Raw genomic sequence first — 27,003 nt, 5'->3', positions numbered from 1 at the left:
TGAAACACGTTCGATATTCTCAAATTTCTATAATAATAATTATAGGCATCATACATAACTGATCGCATGGTCTGGTAGTCGAATCCTTTTAAGTCTATAGTGTAAAAGCAAACCTCGACAAACCAAAGAGAAGAGATTAATACATCCAAGTACATGAACTTCATCAATACTACAGTAGTTGTTTGAAAAGCCTCACTGGCACATATGGAATATTTATACTAGTTTGATCAATTGAGGAGGCTCTGAAGAGAAGGTTTCAGAGCTGAATACACTGCTTCCCAACCCTGTTGCGAAGGATGAATGTCATCCCAGAAGAATTGCTTGAGATCCTCGCATACGATATACTTCTCTATTCCAAGACCCTTGACACTTCCACATGTATAACCCCTTTCAGTACCAACACAACATGGACTTAATTGATCCTCAAACGTCGAATTTCCTGCATTCATGGACAAGAAAAATGTAGACAGGCCAATTTAATTTCTCGCGTTGTATCAACATTGTGGATATATACCAGATAGATTTGAATTCTATGCATCTTGATATTTGCCTGGTGCTGTGTATGATTACCTGGATGGTTGTTTTGCAGGTTCAAGGCAGACATGAAAGCGCTATAGAGGTCAAGGATCACAAACACAGGAGCACCAGCTTCACTGTTAAGATTCTCTATGTTTTCCTGCAACATTTGGTTGTGGAATTTGGCCAGCGAATTTCCATTTTCACTGCAATTTTTATGTGACATGGAAGCAGTCGTTATGGGCAAACACCCTAAGGGGTGCATTGCTGTAACGCCTACTTTCCGCACTCCTAATCCATGTATTCTTTGAAGATCCAACACAAGCTGGCTCATGATTGATTTAGTGAAAGCAGGCGAATCCTGTTTCAAGTACGTACGTTTTTGTTTTCGAGTGAGATATTTCAGTAGTAATACAAATCTACATCTTTTCATAATTAATTTATTTATCAGATCACTTATATTCTTTCCAGTGAATTTCAAATCAACGATCCAATGCTTGCTTGATTTCATGAAGTTCGAAATTAGGTGACAGCATACGAGTTTGCTTAAGTTCCAGTATACTGTACATGGGGATGTCAAGAATTTCTAAACTACCGCACCTCACCTTCATTATGATGGAGACTTTTATATCCTATAACACTGCTTTTCCAATGTTCCACATCAATCCACGGACTACAAACTTGAGCCATTGACATGAAAGTTGTACAAAGTATAATAAATAACTATGGATGTAATTTCTGACCTGAAATCAAATCATAGGTAACTCGTAAAATTAAATTTTTTTTTTAATATTGAGTCAAACTAAAATTACTTTCTGACTCGATAGCAATATTGAATATCGATGAATCATAAACGCTCCTTTTCGATTTTTCGCTCATTTTTTTCATTTACTTTTACCTACCTCTTGTTTTTGATCGATCTACTAAAATTCCAACCAATAAATTTCAAAAGAAAAACGAAAAAGGACCCCAAAATGAACTGGAAAACTATTGCTTACAAACTCTATATTCTTAAGCTGCTCGGCTAACATGCACAATTTCTTATCCGAAAAAGGACATGTACAACTTCTAATTAACGACATAGTTTATCTATCAACCATAGGAACTGCACAGATGGGATTAGCTTAACTACTTGTATGACTTACCTCATTGGTGCCACTTTTGCCAAAATAAGCAGCATAGTCGTTGCCAGCCACAGACACTAAAGCAACTGAAGAACTCATGTTTTCTGGGCTGTACACTTCTTCTTCTTGAACCAGTTGTTGGAAAACATTAATCTGTGTTGTCATATTTGGTCCATTAGCCAATGTTGTGAACACACCTGTCCCTCCTTGGGCAAAGTTCAATCCATTTTCCAGTGCAGATTTCTCGCCTAATCCCAGCCATTCATTGAAGGGAACTGGAGAAGTTGTGCCAAGAAATGAAGCTGAATGTACAAATATGATGAGGGTCAAGCAAAATTTCACAAGCAGCTAGCATTGAGAACTACTCATTGTATTGTATCCATGCAAAAGATTTAAAAGCCAGGAAAGTAATTGTTATACAAGTTTTACAAAACCAAAGATATAACAAAAATAATTTGCTAATTTGGTGGTAAAAGATGTTCCAAAAAAATGAATAAATTTGGTCGACTATTTCATACAGGAGCCCAATAAGCATGCGGCCGGGTCGGAAATTAAAGCAATGTGTAGTACCTATGTAATCAGTGAGAACGCGACCATCAGAGAATCTGCCTGACGGTTTACCGGGAAAGCTCACCCCATATGGCTTCTTCCAAGAGATTGCTGTGGATTTTGGCGAATTACCGGTGTCAGCATATGAGTCACCGAAAACAAAAAGCTTCGGCGAGTTCGGAGCATTTTGATGATGATGGTGTCCGTTGAGATGATGGTACTGCACTTTGGCACCAGTTACAGCTTCTGCACACCGATCATCAACACGCCAAGAAAGACATGATAGTTTAGTTAGCAGTATATCAGATTCTTATGTAGAAGTACTTATCAAAGTGAAGTAACAAAGTGTTAGCAATTTGCTTTCTAGCTAACCCGGAGCACAAGCTGTCCAAGAAATCGAAAGGATGAAGAATGTGAAGTATGCCGAGGGATACAACATTGAATGCTTTTCCATCTATTAATTATGCGAGAAGCGAAACTAGTAAAATGTCCGGAAAGTTGGATTCTTGCAGAAGTAGAACGCAGCTTCACGAGGTAAAATGGAGTATTGGAAGAGAGTAAACAAGCTTGAATGTAAGAAGATGCGGGTGCATGGCATGAAAACTGCAACCAGCTGGAGCTCATCCCCGGCTATTTATCAAGAATTTATCTGTTGGTTGAGGGCCCTACGCATTGTACGGGTTTATTCTTGCATAAACACGTGTTTAATTAGAAAAAATAGTAGGCACATAATTTTACATACATGATATGATGAGTAGTTTTCAAGTAGATTAGCATTGTGTAGTTTTTACGTAAACAAGCATTGTGTTATAATATCTTGAAACTTTTTTTTCATCATATTACGTCCCAAAGTCTAAAATCAAGAAGACAAGAAAGTAGCCCACTTCAGAGCATCTTTCTTTCTATCTTTCCTTTTCTGGCAATTAGGTTGCAGACAGTAAAAAACTGAGATTGCATCCTGTTCCAAACCCCACAAAATAAACTCTATACTGTGTTGTCTTCATGATACCAATCAAGAATATGATTAAATGAGACCAAAAGGTGGCTTCTTTCCTTTCCTTTTTTTTTTAAAAAAAAAAAAAATCTGGAGCTAGAATCCACGGCAAGGAGGAGCTTCCTTAAGCATAGGTTAAGACGAGTGTATGGTTATAAAAACCTTATGAAACAAGAAGACCAATGTCATAGATTAGTTCTTCATAATCATAGAGAACTAAACAACATTTGGACGCAGAAAAACATAAGCTCATTGGATGGGTTGGAAAACAGAGTTCGAAAGCTAATGCAACACTTGGAATTAGGAAGGTAACTGTCGCACTTAATTATTTATTCTATTGAACTGAGGCACCCAGCAATTGCAAAATATCACTGGGAGCAAAATGAGGTAACAGGGATGTACATTCAGACCAACGTCTGAGCAGTTGTCATTTTCCACAGCTTTAAGGGTTCGTTCGGGAGTGGAGGATTTGGACAGAAAAGAAAGGGAAAGAAAAAAAGGTTAAGTTTTCCTTCGTTAGTTAATTTTTAGTAGGAAAGAAAAGAAAGGAAATGGAAGGATTTAAAAAGATGAATAATTGTCAAAATTTTTGCTCCCAAATTGGAAAGAAAGTTTGAAGAAGCTTGTCAATTTCTTTTAAAATGCCTATTTTGTCCTTAAAAAGGTCTTAAACAAATATTTAATGACTTCCATATTCAAAATCATTCCACTAATTCTCCAATCTCTTCTCTTCTCCTCTTCTCTCACAACTTAAGTTTTCCCTTCTTCTCTTTTCTATCCTAAGCTCCCAAACTAAGCCTAAAGTGAGCTCACGCAAGTTGCATACAAATTAAAAGTAATTGCGAGGCATCCATGCTCACCAGCCATTTTCCTCTCCTGCATTTCAATAATCTTGAGGCAAAAACATTTAGCGTCGAAACCTTGAAGAACGTGTAAATTGCACTAGATTAACTGTTCTGCACCCTAAAAAACCCAGCATTCAAAAGGAGCAATAGCAAGTGCCATAGGGAGTAATCCTTGTGAATTTGATTTCAAATTAACCAGGATGGATTTCCTCCAGTTTGCTTCAATATGATCCTATTATCCTAATTCTCGTCGTTGGAAGCCAAAACTTGAGAAATCAACAATTCTCAGATGGAGGAAACAACGTTGAGAGAGCAGCCCCTAAAACGGGTCCAACAGTGCTTTGATTCCGACTAGTCAGGGGCCCAATGCGGTCATTGGATACCGGGAGGTTTACACCAAAAAAAAACTTGAGAAATCAAGGCAAACTCGGGCTTGCTCGAGGTTAAGGTTAGCTTAACTCCACGTAAGTTAAAAGGAAGGCTGAAGGCACACTGGAAAAAATTCAGGTAGCTGGTCTAGGGCGTCCTCTGGAATATTTTGGTGGATTTTTCTTGGCGACATCAACAGTTATCATCCACCCATTGATTATCTGTAATCATAGAAGGAAACAATCTCAGCTTGTCTTTCACACTGTGAAATGACTAAAATTCAAAATCTTGCTTCACATAGAACAATTACGCTTGTAAAGCTACCTTGCCATTCATCTCTTTAAGGGCAGTGGCTGCAGCTTCCTCAGCGGTGTACTCTATAAAAGCATAACCCTTGGACCTTTTAGAGATCTTGTCCATTATGATTTTAACTGCAAGTGGTAATAGATTAACACTAAACCAGGTTAGAATTATGTGAAAACAAAAAAAAATCGAAATTACCATAACCAGAGAAGTCCTTCAGTGCATTTAAGCATAATACCTTCAACAAGTTCGCCAAAACCTTCAAATGCTGCCCGCAGAGTCTTCTCTGAAGTGTAAAATGATAGACCTGCCACAGGATGCAGTAAGACACATTATGTTGGCTTAGTACATTGTGAAGAAAAATGTGTTGCCCCGTGTGAATATCTCTTCCCCCCCTTAAAGCTTATAAATATTCATATCAGGCACGTGCAATGTAAAGATTTTAAAAAAAAAATCACTACAGAAGATCAGGGCACAGTGGCAGAACCAGGATTTCTCACATGCAGATTTGGATCAAGAGAGAATTTGATTGAATTCTAAGGACACTATATCAGAAGACTATTCCAGAAGTTACTTTTTAGCTCCATCTAGATTTTCTTCACTTACATAATGATAAATAGCATAATCATTGTAATCACATGACAAAAGCTACTTGTCATACTACAAAAGTCCACTCGCCCTATCTCCAGAATTTAAAGAAAGACAAAAACAACAAAAAGGTAACAAACAAAAAGAACTGTGGCAGTAGATGCTTGCAATCAAGCAGTAGCTCAGGGCTAGAGTGCTGAAGTTAATTTAAGCCATTGGTAATCACGTAGAGCATATCAACCAATTAAACAGTAGCTTCTTGGACAAAATTTAACAATAGACTGTCTGATCCAGGATTCCAAACTAGGAAGGCTGCATTTGACTGTCTAATACACAATTATGATTATGAGCATTAACATCTATAGGAATATATGTATCACATTTCAGCACTTCTCAGCAAAAAGAAAAGCAGTTCTAAAAGATAAATGACAATCAATTGTTAACGGGCATGGAAGCCACACGATACCTGTGACAAAAAGCTTCTTAGTCTTAATGTTTGTCACTTGACTCGGTGATGAAGAATCTTGAGGGCCACTATTTTCTAACTTTTCACCTGAGAGAAGAGTATTGAAATTGTTTTTTAAGTTTGCTAAAGTAAAGCAGAAACGTGATTGTGGTGTGAAAAGATCATCCACAGAAAACAATCCAACTGAACAAGTCCACTGTACCAACTGACACAGTAACAGGAACAATGGTGGGGATGTTTCACTCAACAAATTAATAATCAATGCTAAAAGACCACCTCATTTTCTGATTTGTACTGATTTTAGAACCAAAAACAGTAGCAGAGGAATAAGGTGAAGTTCTGCAGAATGAGAAATTATAAATGAAATAGTTCCACCTTAAAGCCACTCTTAAGACCTATGATTTGAGGACAAACTCATCCAAAGTCATTAAGTCAAGTATGCTAAACATGAATTGACCTGTAAACATTCAGACGTAACCATATATATTATCAAGAAAGAACTACTAGACCTCAAAATGGGAGATTTGCTGATACAGAATTATCTATAAAAACAAGACCCAAGGGTTTTCTTCATAATGTAGAACAAAATGACCTGACTCATGAAATGAAGGTAGTTAGACAAACCTCCATAATCTTTATCATTGGACTCAAAATTTTCATCCAGACGAACTGATAGAACACTGGGAACACCTGCAGTAGATAAAGACATTGAGTGTGATGTGATGAACAAACCAATGCATCATAATGAACTTGCAGGGAGATATACTGACCAGCTAGCTCCTGTACACATGCATCGTCCAGTTCACAACAGAACCCATAATTTGATTGCAAAGATACGTGATATATGCACATTTGAGCGTCATTTTCACTACGATGAATGGCGCCTCAAGTTAGATGTATATTGATATTCATGATGCAAACAAAAGAAGAACAAAGAAAGAAATACACAAAACTCAGCTACTTACTTCCCCATAACCTTGGTTAGAACTCGAACATAATAATCAACAACCTGTTTCTTGGTGATTAGCACACCAAGTGGCTTCTCAACACGAACAATCCAGTGTTTAGAAGTCCCGGGAGTAAATAACAAGGGACTCCTGCTGTATAAACCTGATGGAGGATTCAACTCAACTCCAGACTCCGAGAGTCTGTAATCCTTTTGTACAGAGCCAAAATCGAGGTCCGGCCTTACTGATAGAACACCTGGTAAACCTATTGCCCATGCGACAGTAAAGTCAGCTCAACTATTGCTCCTCTACACATTCTCGAAGGACAGAACAAAAACCTATAAAAATGTGTTCAAACTTCTGGCAATTGACAAAACTAAATATTGAACAAGGCAAAGATTTTATATTGATAATTAATTTCATACGATAGAAAACGAAAGAATGGAAAGGAAAGAGGAAGAGACAGTTAAGAAGAACCTACGAGCTAGCTCATCAGCTGCATCTTGATCAATGTCACAACAGAACCCATAATTGTTTTTGGTGCAACAAGCATCATATATACAAATCTGGGCATCTTTTTCACTGTCCAAAATGGCAACTTGGAATCAAATTGACGAAGCCATATGAATGAAATTTAAAACGTTAAAAAGCAAAATTCAAGGAAAATACTTGGTGCACGCAACAGATTGCATTATAAGTAGTAAACAAAAAAGAAGACATCTTGTAAAGGTTATAGAGACATACCCACCTGCCAACAACTCTTTCAAGGTTCTTCACATAGTAATCGATGATTTCTTCTTTGGAATTAAGCTCTGGACTAGGTTCCTGCATTAGAACCATCCAGTGGCGTTGAGGACTGGTATTATCACAACCAGCTGATATTGAAGGCAAGGAAGTAGTAGTAGTAGTACTAACTGCTGCAGATACTGGGACTCTTGTTGTTTTAGAGGAAAAGGAACGAGAAGAATTAGTAAAAGAAGAAGAAGAAAGAGTGATAAAGGCGGAGAGGTTTTGTGGAGGAGGGATTTTAAGGGGAAAAGGGACGAAAGGAGGAGAAATTCGAGATGGGTTTTTGGATGGTTTAACAGAGAATGATGATGGAGTTGGCGTGAATAAAGAAGTAAAGGAAGGTAGAATTACTTCCATAGATTATTTGGCTACCATGCGATGCCAGAAGCCAGCCTTCCTTCTTCACTCAAATCCCACACACTCTCTCGGAAGCTCAGAATCAAAGATGATTATGCTGAGATTTTTAGGCAACGGGCATGAATAATGTTTACAGGAATGATACTTGTTTGGGCGGACCGCGGCGTTCAGGTTGAATTGGCTCATCCTGTAATTTGTTGGGGCTGGGGCTGGGCCTGGGAAATAAAATTGGGCGAGACGAAATGTTTACTTGCGTACCAGAACGTCCATGGATCAGAGCCCGCGGATTTTTCAAAGAAATCTATACTATTTTTTTTTTCTCAATAACGATAACATTTACTCCCTCCGTCCCAAAATAAGGGACGTTTTTGGGGATTCTAACTTATTATGCACAGTTCAATCAATTTGAATGTGAGACATTTTTTTCCAATCGTGCCCCTTTGACGGATATCAAATCTTAATTGCTGTCTATGGTGATGTGAAAAGAATCTGTGGGTCCATGTAAAATGTAAGCTCTTTTTCATGCTGTTGCCAAGCACGCGCCTATTTATGGCCATCAAAATTTTTGGTGCTGTCCACGCACCTTTTTTTTGGATGTCTATTTATTGCTTTTGTGGGTTCCATCATACTTGTTTTTTATTTTATCAATGTCTTTTTTGAGGGTACAAATGGAATGTTAGAGAAAAAAATTGTAGTGTGACTCAAATTTTGGGACATGAAAAAAGGTGAACTATGACAATAACAATGGGACGGAGAGAGTATATAACTTAGGGCCTGTTTGGAACCTGAGTTTTTTGGGAGTTTGTCTAAAACTTTACTGTAGTGCACTATAGAAGTTTTTGAAAAAATTTTGTAGAAATTTTTGTAAGGTGAAAAATTTTGTAGAAGTTTTTGTAAGGTGAAATTAGAGGTGGCAAAATGGGCGGGATGGGCGGGATTTGCTTGGGTTTGTGATGGAACCGGGTCATATGGGTTTGGGCCCAATCTTACCCATATGTATTTTGGGACTAAGTTGGGCGGGATCACTTTGGGATGGGTTTAGATTGATCCCGCCCAATACCCAAATCTATTTTCTACATATTTTTTTCCTTTAATTCATTTTTATTTTTTATATAATTTTAATATTTTTGATTTATTATTTTTTTTTAATTTTATTAAATAAACATGCAAGTGCTTTATATTCAGGATTCCCATCAAAAATTGGATTAACAAATAAAGGAAAAAATAGATATACAGTCATATTCCAACATATATCAAGATGGCCAAGGTACTTAAGGTATTGAATATTTATTCTCATCATTGTCCAAAGATGACAGGTCTAAATTGACTGAAATGTTGAAAATTCTTGTGCATAATGGCTAGGAAAACTACTAGATTATATTCTCTAGTATGACTATAAAAATTGTTAAAGATAATTTTTGAATCTAAGACTCCGTTTGGATTGGCTATTTTTTCAAAAAATAAGTTTTTCAAATACAATGTTACAGTAATATACAATAACTCAAAAAACATCCCATCCATATTAGTATATCAAATATTTCAAAAAAATTTTATAGTAAAAATTTTTCATATACACTGCTATAATAAAATATTTCAAAAATACCCCCCAAAAATAGTTAAACCAAACAGAGCCCTTGTTATTTGAGCCCAATGGGTACCCAAGTATTTCCCAAGTATTCCCATCAATTAATGGGTACAATTGGGATTTGTCCCATTTTAAACCCAATATCAAAATCCAATACCCATCCCGCCCAAAGTCCCCATGGGCATGGGTAACCCATTGGGACTTGGGACAAATTGCCACCTCTAGGTGAAATATAATGTTTCCTTTTCTAATGTTTTTCTTTCTTTTTCTTTTTCTCTTTCTTTTTCTTTTTCTTTTTCTTTTTCTTTCTTTCCTTTTTCTTTTCTTCTTCTTCTTCTTCTTCCCCGTTACCTCCGCCACCCCTAGCAGCCACTCCACCAGCAGCCACCCCTCTGCCCAGCTTATCCCTCTGCCCCGCCACCCCCCACCCCCTCTGCCCCGCCTTCCCTCTCCCCCCACCACTACCTCTGCCCCTTCCCCCTCTGTGACGACCCCACCTCCTCCTAAGGCGTACCAAAGGGTTCGGTGGACCGCCTGCCCAACTCTCGTCAGAACTCACTCACTCGTAACACGTGCATACATCCATGGACCATAAATAGCGTCGCAATTCAAGCTTAGAATTTACATTGATAAAAATCATGGTACAAAGCCTCAATATACTCAAACTGGTTCAAGGCGTATACAATCCAAGTACAAAACATTCTATTCGAGGAATAGCGCGAGTACAAGTCAAAAGTCAAAACAACTAGTCTACGCTAGTCTTTACATATCTCACGCCTCGCTCGTACCCCCTGTAAGGAAAACAAATAGCGTAGTATGAGCTAAAAGCCCAGTGAGGTTCCAAATCACAAATTGACCATATTAAAAGTACACGTATCAACGTAGCAAGAGATAGCGAGCTTAACAAGTTCACGAAGATAAACACTAATACTTCAAGTAGCAAATTTTCAAACGAGCAAGTATAAAGTGCTTTTGGTTTTCAAAAGGTACAACAATCCGATAAGCAATAATCAATTTCAAGTATAAGGATACGGAAGGCTCTCAGGAGCCAAATTCCCATTTGCATCTCCAGAGCTTGATCAAGTAACAGTTGACACTCCGTCAACTTTTAAGTAAACAACCAATCCAGTAGAACACCATTTAAACGACTCTCCGTCCACCGTTCAACCCCCAACTGGGCCCAAAATCCTCAAGAAACACGGGTGGTAATACTCGAGTATACCGATTAGTCGAGGAGATATCACTCCATTCGACAAAACAAGAGACCCAGGGTTCGTTACCCAATCGACCAAACCCTTGCCGGCTCGACTAGAGTAACTCGCCACAGGGTTTCTGGAATTCCAGGAAGTGCGCACATCATAAACAAGTATATCAAGTCAATTGCAACAATAAACAAGTATATCATGTAAGGGCAAGTGCGATAAAGTACACTCTTGCCCTATCAATTCACGTATATAACATGTACTCATATTGGTCACGTATCAAGTTCAAGTATCTAGTGCAATTCGGTATTTGAAAGCACTCACCAAAAGATATAGTGCTTCTAGTATTCACGTTCAGTTATACTCCAGGTTTGGAGTCCAAATCTGCGATAAAAATTCAATTTGAGAACTTTGAAACATGACTAAGATTCGAAACTTAGACGTTTTGTTCAATAAAAATCAAGAAATTGGAATTCACTTGGATAGTAGTCGTGAAACACTTGCTCGCTTTTTTAAACAGTAAAACTTTGTAACATTTATACTTGAAATTGTCATGCGAGTTGAAAGTATAAGGAAAACATGCTTTGAGCAATCATTATTTCATTTCTCAAGGGTACAAGTTCTGCCAAATCCTTACTTATATACCTCGAAACAAGAAGACTCACGTACCCTAGATGATTCAAGTACTATTCATATCAACTCGACCCAAGTCGCAAGTGTATTTTTATAGTCCTCGAGCGTAAATTTGGGCAGCACGCCCTTTGTGTTTACCTAATTTTCCAGCCATTTATGGCTTCATTATTTTTCTCTCAACCAATCCCAAAGTCATACATATCATAGATTCAAGTAAATAGCCATTCCATAGGCTCATAACAACATAAGAACAAGAATCAAAGTAATAACAAGTGCGGAAATACAATCTAGCAAAAGACAGATTTGACGCGTGGTTGCGGAAATAACACATCCGAGGCTACGCTTATCGGATTGAGGCGCAACTTATACAGTTTCGAAGCTAAGATACAGGGCTACAATGTTCATGAAGATCACTTAGTCCGGTTTTCAATGCAACCTAGTCAAATCCTCAATTTACAGAACCAAAATCCAACTAGTCGGCTATTTAACCGCTCTGCACTGGAATGGTCATATCTCAGGTTACCAAGGTCCGATTAAGGTGTTCTTGGAGGCGTTTAAAAGCTAAATCAGAATACTAAAACTTTCATGTTTTGGAAAAAAAACTAAATCAGTACGGATCCTAGTGAATAAACGTGATAAACTGGATAAACTGACCAAACGGACTACTGGGAAAAACCTTAAAACAGTGAGGGTATTTTGGTCTTTTCACGGCCTACGTTACTCCGATTGAGCTGAAATTTTGTAGGTACCTATAAAATACCATTCTCTACAACTTTCATGTTTTAACCTAAGGCCAATTAGGCCTCTAACATGCAGCAACAAAATCGGGCAGAAAGGGGGGAAATTTTCCAGAAATCTGGAATTTTCAGTTTTCAATCCAACCTTCCTTGATTTCTTACTTCCAACACTATCAAAGCCCTTTATATAACCTTATATACAACATATACTAGCTATACAATAAGTTTAGGCAGAAATTTATTAAACCCTAACTTGCATATATCATCCAAAAATCATCACAACAACTTGCATATCTTATAATCAAGCCAAAACAGGAGCTAACTATCATCTTAAACCAAAATTTAAATGGACAACAACCATGATCAGATTTTATACCTCAAAACAAAGCTTGGAAGAGTGATACTCCACCTCCTTTGGAAATTTTTGTTTGCTCTAGCTTCTTAAGACCACAACTAGTACTTTAATCGGTTTGGAAGTTGATTTTCCCACTTGGATAGCTAAGATCAAGAAGAAGGAAATTGTTTTCTTGCTCTCACTTTCTCTCTCTCTCTTGACCACCACCTTTCATTTTTTTCTCTTTCTTTCATTGCTATTTCTAGCCTCTAATTTCGGTCAAGATAGCTGGAAATTGAGAAGATATTTTGCTCAAATATCAATAAGCTTGTATGGTAAGAAAGTGGTGGTCAAGTGGTGCGTTCAATCGGTAGTGCGCGGGACCCGCTGGTTCACGCCGTTTTTCTTAAAAACACACGTACTAGGGTTTTTACTTCCTATTCACCAACCTTATCTCATTGCTCCTAATCACATATTATTTCTCACTTAAAAGTCACTTTTAATCACCAAATTCGATCTTTGCTCCGTACCGAAAATTCATCCGGCGAAAAATCGCAAAAACCCTAATTTGCTCCAATCTTGAAACCGAAAAGTGAAACCCTACTTTCTAGGTTTATTTACACTTATTGTGGAATGATTGGGTAGTAGGGATTTAATAAATAGTAATTTCCAAATAAAAGGCATTTTTGAGAAAAATATAAGAAATTTGCGGGTCCTCACACCCTCTGCCCTGCCTTTCCCACCCCCCGCCTCCCCTGTTCCTCTTCCCGCTTCTCACCATCTTTCTTTTCTTTTTTCTTTTTTCACAGAGAAGTGGGGAAGGAAATGGGGGAAACACAGAGAGAAAAAAAAAAGACAAGATGGGAGGAAGAGGGGGAGAGGGAAAAAAAAAGAAGACCGGCACTGGCACCGGAAATCGGCGCCGGAGGTGGTGGTAGGGGAGGAAGAAGAAGAAAAGGGGAAGGGAATTTTTTTTTTTTGTGTTTTAGATATTTTAAGTGTGTAGATAAAAAATTTTGGAAAGTTTTTTGGGGTTCCTGTAGCAAAAGTTATTAAAAAACTAGTAGTTAAAAAATTTGGTAAAAAACTAGAGTGCCAAACAGGCCCTTAATCTATCATTCCCTTAATCTATCATTCAGAAGAATCAGAACGTCCATGTATCAAAGCCCGCGGATTTTTCAAAGAAATTTATACTAGTTTTTTTTTTTGTTAATAACGATAACATTTATATAACTTAATCTATCATTCTATTCTTCAGAAAGGAAAGTTCAAATAGATTGTGCAAGAAATTAGCAGATATATAGATTCAACTAATCAAAAATATACTCTTACACCACCTTTAAATTTTTTAAAATTTAAACTGTAGATAGGTTTAAACCCTTATGAGCTACAGCCAAAAAGGAACTTATTAAGTTCTTTTAACTTAAATCCTTTTCTATTTTCTAGTGGCCTCTGAGCTTTGCTCAATGGTTGAAATTTATACCAGTTCACAACTTCAAATTATTCTTTTAGTTTTAAATGATCTAATAGTCCAATTTCTCATAATTGTCCAAAACAAAAGTTATCAACAAAGCAAGAAATAAAACAATTAATTGAACGGATCATGGAACAATTAATTGAAGATTTTAGTCATCTATTTCAAGGGAGTAATTATTAATTAAGAAATAAAACACAAATCCCTTTTTTTTTTTTTGGAGGGGAAGAGGGGGGCGCTGGGAATTAATATTGGTAGTGAGTAGACAATCCCATTTTTCAAGAATACTAGGGAGGTGTCCCGCGCAATGCGCGGGCGCTAGGTAAAAGAGTGTAATTGTGCTAAAGTTTTGTATCTGTATGTTGAATAAAATGGTTTTAAAAACTTATTTAAGAATGCAATTAGTGATTGTTCAATTGATGGTTTTTTATATTAGAAACCAGAATATATTTTACTTAAACATTTGATAATATAAAATGTGTTTAATTTGATAATATGAACACGTTTGATAATATTAAACATGTTTTAATATTTTATCTAAACATTTGATTTAAACGTTTGATTTAATTTAAACACATTAAAAATTTTATTTAATTTGTCGGAAAAGTTATGCTATGGATGACTTGACAATTCCAATTCTATTTTTTAAATTAAATTCTTGATTTTTTTTGGACATGTTAGAAATTGAGTTTATTATTAGTGCTGTGCATATGTAAATTTATTAAATTATATGTGAATTAGTATTAGTATATATTATATTTGTATATAGGTTTATTGAATTATATATAGATTAGTATTATATTTTATATTTATTAAATTAAATTATATATTAGAGAGTGTAATTGTGCTAAAGTTTTGTATCTGTATGTTGAATAAAATGGTTTTAAAAAGTTATTTAAGAATGCAATTAGTGATTGTTTGAATAAATATATAGCAAATTACTTAAACACAATTGATGGGTTTTTATATTAGAAACCAGAATACATTTTACTTAAACATTTGATAATATAAAATGTGTTTAATTTGATAATATGAACACATTTGATAATATTAAACATGTTTTAATATTTTATCTAAACATTTGATTTAAACGTTTGGTTTAATTTAAACACATTAAAAATTTTATTTAATTTGTCGGAAAAGTTATGGTATGGATGACTTGACAATTTCAATTATAATCGAGCAATCCGGTTTTTTTAAATTAAATATTTTGATTAAATTCTTGATTTTTTTTGGACATTTTAGAAGTTGAGTTTATTATTAGTGCTGTGCATATGTAAATTTATTAAATTATATGTGAATTAGAATTAGTATATATTATATTTGTATATAGGTTTATTGAATTATATATAGATTAGTATTACATTTTATATTTATTAAATTAAATTATATATTAGAGGGTGTAATTGTACTAAAGTTTTGTATCTGTATGTTGAATAAAATGGTTTTAAAAAGTTATTTAAGAATGCAATTAGTGATTGTTTGAATAAATATATAGCAAATTAGTTAAACACAATTGATGGTTTTTTATATTAGAAACCAGAATACATTTTACTTAAACATTTGATAATATAAAATGTGTTTAATTTGATAATATGAACACATTTGATAATATTAAACATGTTTTAATATTTTATCTAAACATTTGATTTAAACGTTTGATTTAATTTAAACACATCAAAAATTTTATTTAATTTGTCGGAAAAGTTATGGTACTAATCGAGCAATCCGGTTTTTTTAAATTAAATATTTTAATTAAATTCTTGATTTTTTTGGACATTTTAGAAATTGAGTTTATTATTAGTGCTGTGCATATGTAAATTTATTAAATTATATGTGAATTAGTATTAGTATATATAGATTAGTATTATATTTTATATTTATTAAATTAAATTATATATTAGTATTTATATTTTATATGTTTATAATATGTTTGAGTTATTATATGCTTATTACGTGTTGTATTAGCGTAGAAAGGCAGTTAGTTGACGGTGTTAGAATATATCTGGTCTTGACATTTGGATAGCAGCTAGATGTTTTGGTGTGCAGGTGGTATCAGACGTGTAATTTGCAGGGTAGGAGGAGGGTAAAAAGTACAGGAATTCACGGGTGTAGTATTGTTTGTTCCCTACATAGTTGAAGCTGATATAGGGAGAAGTAGTATATATTTGGTACTTGTCTGTAGATAGTTAGTGTGTGCAAATGGCGAGCGGGAGCGCAAGATTTCCCACTGTTCAACTATATTATCCAGAGGTGGAGGAAGAGGTTAATCAGGTAGCTGTTGTTCGTGGAGCAGCTTATCCTATGGGAAATGGCTGTCGGAATCGTCCGGCAGAACCGGTTGCACGAGCTCAGGTGGCAAATGTTTTGCTGAAAAATGAATTGTGTGATTTGTTTAAAGAGCTTTACAGGCATCATGATTGGGCTTCAGTTTTGGAAGCTGCGCTTAGGACTGGAAGAGGCTATCCTATCTTGGGGTTGATTGCCAACAGGATGAGGGTGGAAGTGTTAGAAGAAAAGTATTACTTTCCCAGTCCGCCATCTTCTAGTGACATGGGCGGCGAAAGTGATTAAGGAGTTGGAGTTTGGGAAAATGTGTTTGTTAGTTTGGTGTTTGGCGTATGGTTTTTAAGCATTAAGATGTGTTTGTCAGTTTCTGAAGGATATGATAATCGTGTATTTGCTGCATAAAGTAGCGTCATATGTATTTCTGTCTGTTGTATAAAGTACTAATGTTTTGATTTGTATGAGTGTCTTGTGTTTGCCAAGAATATACAAATGCGGCAAAGTAATAAGCAAAGCTTGTGAATTGAACGTGTTTACAGATTTGTATCTGTAAACTGATGAATGTGTATGAAAATTTGCATCTGGATTAAATGCGTAATAAAATGAAGTATATTATCTGATGTTTATCTATAAGATTTGGAACTAATGAATGGTGAATAATTGTAGGATATTGGATTGGATATGATAAAATTGATAGAGGTCTGTGTTTGAAGATGTTTGGATTGGTTAATTTTCAGCTGTTCCATGCAACACATATATAGATGTTTGGACAATGTAATGAGACAGGTTGACTATTGATTGCTTTTGTTTTGGTTCGTAGAAAGAGTAGGGGATTCACGTGTGTATAGTGCTTTTTTGTCTGGTATATATGTGTTTGTTATTATTGTTTGGTTCACATGTCTACAGTATATTTTTGTTTTTTGTATTTGTCTGTTTTTGGTTTCTGATGTACTTGTTCTATATAAATTTGTTAGTTTGGTTGGTATATTGTGATTTGTGTTTGTGATTTTTTCTTGGTTTAAGATGAGTTACACTGATAATCGTATTGGAGTATTGCGTGATTTGCATCCAGGTATTGAGGTTATGTTCAATCGGTTATCACTAAGTGATGTGCGGGGAAATTTGCCTGGCCATACTGAAGATAATGGGATGTTGAGGGGTGCAGATCGAGTTTTAGCAAATAATATTCTACTTAGGAATGAGATATATGATTTGTTCAAATGTTTTTATCGGCATCCAGAGAAAGCTCGTGTGCTGGAAAGTACATTAGGAAATATTGGAGAATTGCCGTTTCTGCAGATAATTGCTGGTCGTATGGAAGTAGAAGTTGAAGAGCAGAGGAAAGCAATTGAAAGTGCTATGGGTGGATTTTCTGATGCAGCTGGGAGAAATTTCTAGCGGATAGCTATGTATGTTTTTATGAGTTTTTATGATTTGTATTATGGAAATGTTTGCTGTTGTACTCTAGTGTATTCCATGTCTAAGTTGGTGGTTAGATACTGTGTTTAGCAACTTTAGTTGGATAATATTTGTACCTGGTGTATTTGTTTTTGTATTTGGTGAGGTGGTAATCAGTTCCATTGTAGTATGGTGTTTGGCTGTTTTGGAAATGAAGGTGCAATGAATAAATGATTGTAAATATCGAATCAGCTTTGACTGATAGCACAAAGCAAAAGAAAGGGAGTGAAGGGAGATTAGTTTCTGTGATGCAAATGTTAATAACTATAAATGAAATTCTGGTACGTTTGGATTTTGAAAAAGCGGAGGTAACAATGTTTAAATAAGAATGTAGGGGAAGTTGCTGAACTGTACAAAATCTGCTGAAACGTTAAAGGATAATATACATTTTACTTAAACAATTGATAATATAAACAAAATGTTTGATAATACAAAATGTGTTTAATTTGATAATATAAAGACATTTGATAATATTAAACACGTTTTAATATTAAACTTGTCGGACAAAGTTCAATTCATGGTTTAAGTTCAATTCTAAACATTGATTATGATTTAAGTGAAATTACTTTAAACGTTATAACACATGATCAAAGGGATTTGAAATTTTTTGGGATTGGTTAAATTTTTTCGACATCCACACAATTGTGGAGTAGAACAAAAAATTTAAAAATCCCGACTGCATAATAACGCTGAAACCCGCAAGCGGGATTCTGTGTTTTCCTATTTCAACGTTAAATCGCTTGTAAACATTCATTTATAATAAATTTTAGATTCTAAAATTTGAAGAGCAAAAGACCACACAATTGTGGAGTAGAACAAAAAATTTAAAAATCCCGACTGCATAATAACGCTGAAACCCGCAAGCGGGATTCTGTGTTTTTCTATTTCAACGTTAAATCGCTTGTAAACATTCATTTATAATAAATTTTAGATTCTAAAATTTGAAGAGAAAAAGCCTTTTTTCCTTCTCCATCCACACAGCTCTGAAGTACAACAGAAGCTATGAAAGCCAGCTGCACTAAATATATAGATGGTTATCCTTATATTAGAAACCCCTTAAACACAAGTGATGGTTTTTATATTAAAAACCAGAATACATTTTACTTAAACAATTGATAATATAAACAAAATGTTTGATAATACAAAATGTGTTTAATTTGATAATATAAAGACATTTGATAATATTAAACACGTTTTAATATTAAACTTGTCGGACAAAGTTCAATTCATGGTTTAAGTTCAATTCTATACTAACACTTGATGAACGAAACGTTAAAGGATAGAAAGTTGAGTAGCCAAGTTGTACAAATCAAAAGTTATACATGATACTGTGGTACGTTTGCACTTTCAAAAAGCTTAGCTAACTATCTTTAAGCAAAAGTGAACAGAAAGCTAAGCAAGTGTACAAAAGCTGGTAAAATATTTGACCATCACAAAATACAGGAAAGCTTCAGCTATCAAAAGTTAACCCAGCAGAGCTTCAAAAGTATGTAATAGCAAAAACCAATATATGGCATTTTCAATCTTGCTTTTGATACTTGTCACTGCGTTGCTTTTTAGTTGGGCTCTCACTGATCTTAAGAGTAGAGAGACAACTGGAAGTCACATTTGTGTCTTTTGGAGCAGTACTGACCACATTTTCATCAATACTGGTGGAAGGCAGTTCTGGATTTGGTTCTGAATAGCCAGTGGTTGAAGGAATCTGTGATATAATCTCTGCTAGAAGGGATTTGTGCAGAATAATGGCAGAGTATTTTTCAGTACTGCCAGATGCATGGGTGTTTGGCATTTTCTTCACAAAGCATGTTATGATAGTGTTGTTAATGGCCTCTTCAATAGCTTGATAGTTCAGTTCATGCTGTACAATTAAAATGAACAGGTTGACATTAGATACAGTATACTTATTTGTTGATGACAATATTCTATATGCTTATGGAAACAGTATTTCTTACCTTGTTTTCTAACTCTTGCATCTGCGAAAGTGTGAAAGGTAGTAACTGAAGGGCATCATTATCATAAAGATCAAGCGTTAAAACTCCAGAATAATCAGCAAGTTCTACAGTTAATCGAGATCTTGTCACTATATTCACATGTTTGTTGCATGAGGTGCAAACAATTTTCCAGATAGGCTTTCCTCTGAATGATTTATGGCATTGTGGACAAGCATTATACCATAATCGCTGGCTTTTGTCTAGCAATTTTGGAGTACCACGCAACCAGTAAGCTTTTTTCTGTATTGAATTATAGTGAGTAGTTAGAAATCTGAAAATATTATTGTGTATAAATGATGGGTTGTAGAATTTACCGTAGGAAATGCCAGGAAGTCTTGAATAGTGGTCAGCTCGTCATCCCTTGGCTGTGGTAGAAGCTTAACTCGGTTGTGGTATGCTTTTTCTGCTATCAATTTTTTGATTTCTGTTTCATTCTCAATAGCCCTTGTGATGAATAGAGAAGTTTTATTTACAATGTTTATAATATGCAGTTAATAGAAAATATTTTCAAATGATGTTTGTTGAGAAGAATTGTCACCAGTGCTTGAGATCAGCAGCTTGTTGTATTGGAGGATTGAGAAGAATGCTTGATCCAAATTTTGTTGACAGGTTCAGTGCTGCAATATTTACGTGGCTCAGTATGTTCAATTTACGAGGTTCAGTATGTTCAATTTACGTGCTGCAATATTTACCAGGTTCAGTATGTTCAAAGTCAGAAAATATGTGGAGCATAAGAAATTTCTTATATACTCACTGTGATATGATGATACTTTAATCCGAAGTGCAACAATCAGTGGCATTGTGTCAATTATATTTGCAAGTGCTTGGCCTTCATCTGTTTCATGCTCACCCCATAGTGTTAGGATAACTGGCATCATGCTGTAGTGTATTTGATTGATAGATGAACATTTGTTAGAAGAGATTATTTGTATCAATGTGTGCTGGTTTAGAACTGATATAGAATAAATGGATAGTTTTAGTTACCTTTTATCTATAAGTACCACTTCTCTAGTAGCTGTAGTGGCCCTTTGTATCCGAGGATGAACTTCAGCGACAATGCCTAGGACATCTGATTTTCAATTGTGCTGAGTTATAACTATAATGTGTGCAGTAGCAAGTTAGTAGTAAGATTTGTTGGTTACCTATATCTGTGTTGTCATCCATATGTTGGTAAAATCTTCTATAGGGTGAGAATCTGAACACAGCTGGAATCTGAGGTGGCTCGACTTCATTCACTGCTTGAACAACAGTAGAGTTGTCTATGTACCATGTGCATTGATTTGGATGAGTGGAATACTCTGATGGTGTGTACTCAACTCTAGCATTGCAGAGAATGTATCGCTTGTAAAGTTGGAAATGATTTCGGAAGAACTCAATGTCTGATTTATAAATCATTGCTTCAACTGTTGACCCCTGAGAATAGTCATGGTTGTTTTGATGTCAATGTCAAAATTGAGTAATAAAGAACATGACATAAAATTGAGAATTTGTATTACCTGCTCATCAATTAATATGAGTTTCTGATATCGGTTTCCTGCCTTTGAGAGTAATGGCTTTTGCTTGTCTAGAACCTGAACCATAGTTGTCCAGTTTTGTAGTCCAGGAATTATTTCAGCAAATGAGATGATATTTTTTTCCTCCTGCAACTCATAATATAAGTAGCTAAGTGCTGGATGAAGCGAAAGAAAGGTGTAAAATCATGAATATATACAAATAACTGATATACAAATGGTTAGAACAGTGATTGATAAGCTAAATCTAGTACTTCTGTATATACTATATTTTCTGTAATTGAGTCTTCTTGGTCGTCAAATATTGATGGTTTAATCAGAATTTTAATAGAACTACTATTCTTAGCTCTTGACATTGCTACATATAGCTGTCCATGGGAGAAAACCGGCTCACGCAAATATATGCCGACAAAATCAAGTGTTTGTCCTTGAGCTTTGTTTATTGTCATAGCAAAACAGGGTCGAACAGGAAACTGAATTCGTTCGAATGATACTGGTGAGTCTGAATTATTCTCTGCTCTAAAACAGATTCTGTGAATGAAGACTTCTTTTCCAGCAAATTCTCCACATGTTATGACTGCATGTATAATGTTGGAGCTCAAGGATTTGCATATCAGCCTGGTGCCATTACATAATCCCTGAGGCGGATCGATGTTTCTCAGTAACATGATAGGGCAGTATGGTTTGAGAAGCAGCTTATGAGGAGGGAAACCATTTGGAGTCAAACTGTTTAGCAAATCTTCCATGATTGTCTGCTCAGAGCTATCTATACACTTGTCTCGACTGGTATATTCTTGCAATTGTCCTTTGAACTGTACAATGAGCCTGTGATTAATTTGATCCACAAAGTCATTTTTTGTTGTCAGAATAGCACGATTAATTGCAGAGAAATTGTCCTGGCAAAAAGCGTTCAAATCTGGGAACACTGTGCGGATCAATGTGTTCATTGATTCTTCCTCATTGGTATATCTTATCAGCATTGATGCAGGTATCTGGATAGAATTCTTGGAGATAAATGGCTCTGTTCCATTTCCGATGCGGAGTAGATATTCAGTAAATTCTGCATCATATCTTGCTCTCATATTTTGAGTCAGATGCAACTTATGTAGCTGTGGCCATATGTATGAGTTCACTATACTTGCATCGATAAATTCAGATTTTGATCCTTTTGTTACTACTGGCAAGACTTGACGAAAGTCACCTCCAAAAACAATGACCTTTGATCCAAACAAATTGTTGCAGTCCATTATGTCTCTGAGAATTTTGTCAACACTCTCAATTGAAGTCTTGTGTGTCATTGGAGCTTCATCCCAGATGATCAGAATTGCAGATTGCAGCAGTTTTGCTAATGAGCTTTGTTTACTAATTCTGCATTGCTTATCTCGTGTTCCACTAATTGGTATCTTGAATCTTGAATGAGCTGTCCTTCCACCTGGAAGAATCGAAGCCGCAACTCCACAGGATGCTGTAGCCAGAGCTATGTGTCCTTTTGACCTGATTTCTGCTAGTAGTGCTCGATAAAGGAATGTTTTTCCTGTTCCGCCTGGTCCATCAATGAAAAAGGCTCCTTTTTTTTCAACAAAAACTGCATTTATAATAATATCAAAAACTTTTTTCTGATCAGCATTTAATTGTTCAATTGCTAATAAGTCATGCTCTGGTACAGAGATTGTTGTTTCAGCTATTATATCACGAGTGTTGTTGTTCAAGCTATCAAAATTCATGATATTTGGAACTAAAGCATACTCATTGATATCTTTTCCCATTGATTGTAGGAACTGATTTATCTGGTACAGTACCTGGAAACGAATTTGATCAACTGATACTTGTGGAGTTCTGCTGATATCTTGAGATAATGGCTCTTCAAATTGTTCCCAAAGATACCTGGCATTTGAAGGAGGAAAATGAACAAGTAGTGTGGCAAATAATCTTCTCAAAGTATATGGCATGTGATACATAGCTGCTTCCTGAAGGCATTGTTGTTGTGACTTATCAGACTCAAAGTAACCCCTGAGAATTGCTGCCTCCCGAAAAGTACGTACATATGCTCCATTTATTGTTCTTAAGTCATCGAATGAAGTTGGACTTTTGACATTTGTGAGTAGCAATCTGAGAAAGTATCGTTCTCCTTCCATTGGGTTGGCTGTTACTATCCTACCTATAGAGTCTTTCTGCTTTCTTGGTTCCCATTTCCTCCTTCCTGGATACCAAACAAAGTGCTCAGGAAACTGTTTGTAAGTACATTTGAGATTCTGAGCTAGAGAATCAGTAGAATTCATGTAGAAAAATTCTGTCAACATGGTTCTCTTAGCAAATCTATTTGCTACTATATCACGTAGGTCTTGGTCTTCTCTGAAATTCAATGCTTGACAGTTTTGTAAGTGAAGCTGTAAGTGAATAACAGCAGGATGTATTTGAAACAGCAGGAACCTGTATATTCTCCATATACCTTCCACAGCACAGACCCATCTAGCCGATTGATAGTCTTTGATCTCATCGATTGCACAGACATGACCATCAGAATTCAGCTGATTAGAATCCTGTGAATTGAGTACAAAATGAATCTTGTCATGACCTTTGTAGATATACTTATACATGTACTTTACTGCCTTGACTGTAGAGCAGATTTCCACGTTCAGATGGCAGTTGAATTTTGCAAGAAGGTAAGGATTGTATGGAACAACCCATCTGTTATCAAGCTCATGTCCACGGACCATCATTTTGTATCCATTGTTTCTTCTTCGATAAGTAGGGTATGTGTTATCTCCATGAAAAGTCTTATCGGCAAATGGTTTTGGATAATTATTCCTGCATTTTTTCTGATGTTCTCCTCGCATACAAACATTGGTTGGATTTCTTTTTCCACAAGGGCCATGAATCATGTGTCTGCGAACCATGTTGAAAAGATGTGGATTTTTGCTTTCATCTGGAATCTCTGCACTAACTATTCTGTCATAAGAATCTGTCGAGTAAAGTTTTGAACATGGCTTCAAAATTATAAGGAAATGAGCATGAGGTAAACCGCGTTTCTGGAACTCTATGACATATGTGTAAGCAGCAACAGATCCGAATATTTCTTTCTTGAATAACTCCTGTTTTAAAACATCAAGCTTTGCGTGAAAGATTCGAGTGAGCAGGTCCGGCCTGTTATGTGCTTCATCTGTTGAAAGCATGAGATTCTTTATCTCTGGCCATGAAGGATTGCAAGTCATTGTAATGAATAAATCTGGTTTGCCAAATTTCTGGACCAAAGCCATAGCATCAACATATCTCCTTCTCATGTCTCGAGGGCCTCCTATGAATGAAGCTGGAAGGACTACTCGTTGGCCTACTTTTGAAGCTTGGCATTGACCTGTTATAACACTATCCATTACGCCTTGCAGCTGCTCTCTCCTTATGAATTCTTGTTTGCTTTTATAGTAATCCAATCTCTGACTTTCAATTTTGATGTACATATCCACAACATATTGCTGAAGTAATCTACCAGTGTTAAGTATGTTTGGAGAATATTTGTCTCTGATCTGCAATTTATAAGCATAATATTCTCGCATTGACACAAATTCACCATTGTTTTCAGGATCATTGGAAACTGAAAGTTACAAAAATAAGGTATAAGTAACTGGTTTCACTATATGAAGTTGCATACATTGATAAGATATAGGATCATGTGAGACTAATCGAAGATAATGCGAGTAGTATGTTCTCAAAACAAGTAATTCAGGATCAGTAATTATGTAAGCAAGATGTGAGCAATGTACATAAGTAATGTATAAGACATTTGCATATAGATAATGTATTAGTTATTCATCTTAGGAATACCTTCTTCTTCAGCAGATATCATGTCTTCAGCAGATTTGAAATTGGTGAGGACAGCAGTAGGTTTGTTTCTCTGAACAGATCTTTTTCTCTTTTTGGCATTTTCTCTGACAAATCTTCTGATTCCAGGATGCCAGCCTGTTTCACCAAGTGCAAATAATAGTGGATATTGGAGAGGATCGTAACAGCCATAATAGTACTGGACGAGGTGATCCCTTCCTTCTTTTGTATAAATTTTAATGTGTCTAGCATAACTTGTTCCTGAACTCTCTGTTTCTGTCCAAAGAGCTGCAACCTGAGAAGCTGTTGGATGGTTGAATACTCGTTGATCATTCTGTGAATGTGATTTCAGGACTATCTGATATGAATCCAAATTTGGAACGTTTCTTAGACTGCGCAGAAAACATGCGTATGGATTAGACTTCATGACTTCCATGATCTTCATTACTATACTCTCTGTTAATCTTTCTGAAACTGCCATTCTGTTTTGAAGCTCATGATCTGTATCATGAAAATACAGTTGCAGATATAATCCAGATCCTCCATGTGGAATAAGGTCTTTGATAAAGTGATAGCTTTGTCCTTGAACTTTGAAGGTATAAATGCCATTTGTTCTCTTGCAAAGTGATTTATCATAGTGTACACCAAAGGAAGTAAAGGCAAACATATTATTATATGTTCTGACATATGTACGAAAGGATAAAGCTTCATCAGAATGACCAGTGAACAATTCTACAAGAATATCTGGCAATTTATTCTCATGGAGAACTACTTGTCCGTCTGAGCAACAGAAATTGGGTGTCTCAGAGTGCATTTTTTTCCCTCCACAGTACTGACAATCAGCTTTTGCAGGTAATCTATCTGCCTGATGATTAATAAATTTGAGTGCATGAACTCCATCAACAGGCTGATTACCTATAGATTTAGCAATTAGTTCAGCTAAACTAAAGGTTGGAACTGAACATAAGGAGGTAAAAGAGGAACAATCAGTGATTTGTAATCTGTACCTCTGTTTTTTTTCTTTTTGTTATTAATAGCTTTCACTTGTTTCGCTGATGAATGCTTTTTGCCTGAATGATTCAAGTATATATAATTAGAAGCAGAGGCCATAAGCTTTATACATGTAGTGGTAGTAATATGATCAAGGTATTTGTATGAATAGAAGTGGTTTGAGGTTACATAATGCATACTGAAGTTTTCTGATCAACATCAGAAGCAATTAAACAATTTAATATATTTTAATGAGATGGTTATTTGATGGATTTTTTATGGCAAATTAGTTTACAACAATAGTGAGAAATAAGAAACTTGAGTGAGAAATAAGAAACAATAGTGAGAAATGAGAATCGTCAAGCAGCTCATATGGTAATTTGAGTTTTTCTATATACAAGATAGTAAATTCAGATCAAAGCTAATAACCTGCAATTCTTCTTGTTTTAGCAGAACAATTATCAGGGACTTGATACAGCTGGTACATTGGGAGGATAGCTGACAAATCTGTTCAAGGTAAAGTTCATGGAATTGTTAGACACAATCGCAGTAGGAATTTTTTTAAAAAGCTCAAAGAACATTTGACCTGAAGTTTGTTCAGCTATTTCTGTCAAGAATTTGTAGCAGTTCATGCATATGAATGATTTATCTGAAAAGTAAACAAGAATACTAATATAACTGATCATGATAATGTTGATGGTTATATATAAGAAGCAATAATCAATGATTAATTTCGAAGCTTAAATCACCTGCATTGTGCAGCATGTCAGTAGCTACGCATGTATGTTGTGTACCACAGTTAGAAGCAGATCCTACGTATAAAAATTAGAGATGGAGTATTGTATCAATAGAATACTGTTTATGATTTGAGTAAGAAAGATATATCAAAAACAAAGTACACCATGTACCTTTCTCATAGCTTGAGAAGCAAGAAATCTGTTCCTTTAATTTTCTACCCAACTGAGCAGAAGCTAGTTCATCACTGTTATTTGCAGAGGGAGAAATCCGAATACCAGGTTTTGGAGCACCTATTACAATAGACAGAGTTCAGATTGGTTGCATGAATATTATAAAAAAAATGAAATTCACATTGGATAACAAACAATGCACAGTCTAATTTACTACAATATAGCAAGAAA

General features: G+C 35.6%; 2 protein-coding genes across 2 annotated transcripts; both read right to left on the bottom strand.

Annotated features, from left to right (window-relative positions):
• Nucleotides 1–68: 68 nt before the first annotated feature.
• Nucleotides 69–2,770, bottom strand: LOC113728499 (GDSL esterase/lipase At5g03610-like). Its single transcript, XM_027252899.2, has 5 exons — nt 2,562–2,770; nt 2,211–2,435; nt 1,662–1,942; nt 571–877; nt 69–439 (listed from the first exon to the last, which is right to left on the bottom strand). The coding sequence occupies exons 1-5, from the start codon at nt 2,641–2,643 to the stop codon at nt 228–230; spliced, it is 1,107 nt and encodes a 368-aa protein (XP_027108700.1). The 5' UTR covers nt 2,644–2,770; the 3' UTR covers nt 69–227.
• A 1,562-nt stretch (nt 2,771–4,332) lies between these two features.
• LOC113730688 (organelle RRM domain-containing protein 1, chloroplastic-like) lies at nt 4,333–7,973 on the bottom strand. The gene is made up of 9 exons (XM_027255546.2): nt 7,450–7,973; nt 7,183–7,283; nt 6,720–6,966; nt 6,525–6,622; nt 6,379–6,444; nt 5,755–5,841; nt 4,939–5,007; nt 4,722–4,828; nt 4,333–4,618 (listed from the first exon to the last, which is right to left on the bottom strand). Exons 1-9 carry the CDS (start codon nt 7,845–7,847, stop codon nt 4,532–4,534), a joined length of 1,260 nt encoding a protein of 419 aa, XP_027111347.1. The 5' UTR covers nt 7,848–7,973; the 3' UTR covers nt 4,333–4,531.
• Nucleotides 7,974–27,003: the final 19,030 nt, after the last annotated feature.

This window comes from Coffea arabica, chromosome 2e (genome assembly GCF_036785885.1).
Source record: "Coffea arabica cultivar ET-39 chromosome 2e, Coffea Arabica ET-39 HiFi, whole genome shotgun sequence".
Taxonomy (NCBI): domain Eukaryota; kingdom Viridiplantae; phylum Streptophyta; class Magnoliopsida; order Gentianales; family Rubiaceae; genus Coffea; species Coffea arabica.
This window is presented reverse-complemented; position numbering and strand designations above follow the sequence as displayed.

Bases quoted from the DNA above. Each gene is read 5' to 3' on its own strand.
- LOC113728499 (XM_027252899.2), bottom strand. From the start codon at position 2,643: ATGGAAAAGCATTCAATGTTGTATCCCTCGGCATACTTCACATTCTTC. The intron at 1,943-2,210 runs GTACTACACATT...TTGTACATTCAG, and splicing joins CGTTCTCACTGATTACATAG to CTTCATTTCTTGGCACAACT. The intron at 878-1,661 runs GTAAGTCATACA...TACTTGAAACAG, and splicing joins GCAAAAGTGGCACCAATGAG to GATTCGCCTGCTTTCACTAA.
- LOC113730688 (XM_027255546.2), bottom strand. From the start codon at position 7,847: ATGGAAGTAATTCTACCTTCCTTTACTTCTTTATTCACGCCAACTCCA. The intron at 6,445-6,524 runs GTCAGTATATCT...TATCTACTGCAG, and splicing joins ATGTGTACAGGAGCTAGCTG to GTGTTCCCAGTGTTCTATCA. The intron at 5,008-5,754 runs GTATCGTGTGGC...ATCCTGTGGCAG, and splicing joins TAAGAAGCTTTTTGTCACAG to GTCTATCATTTTACACTTCA.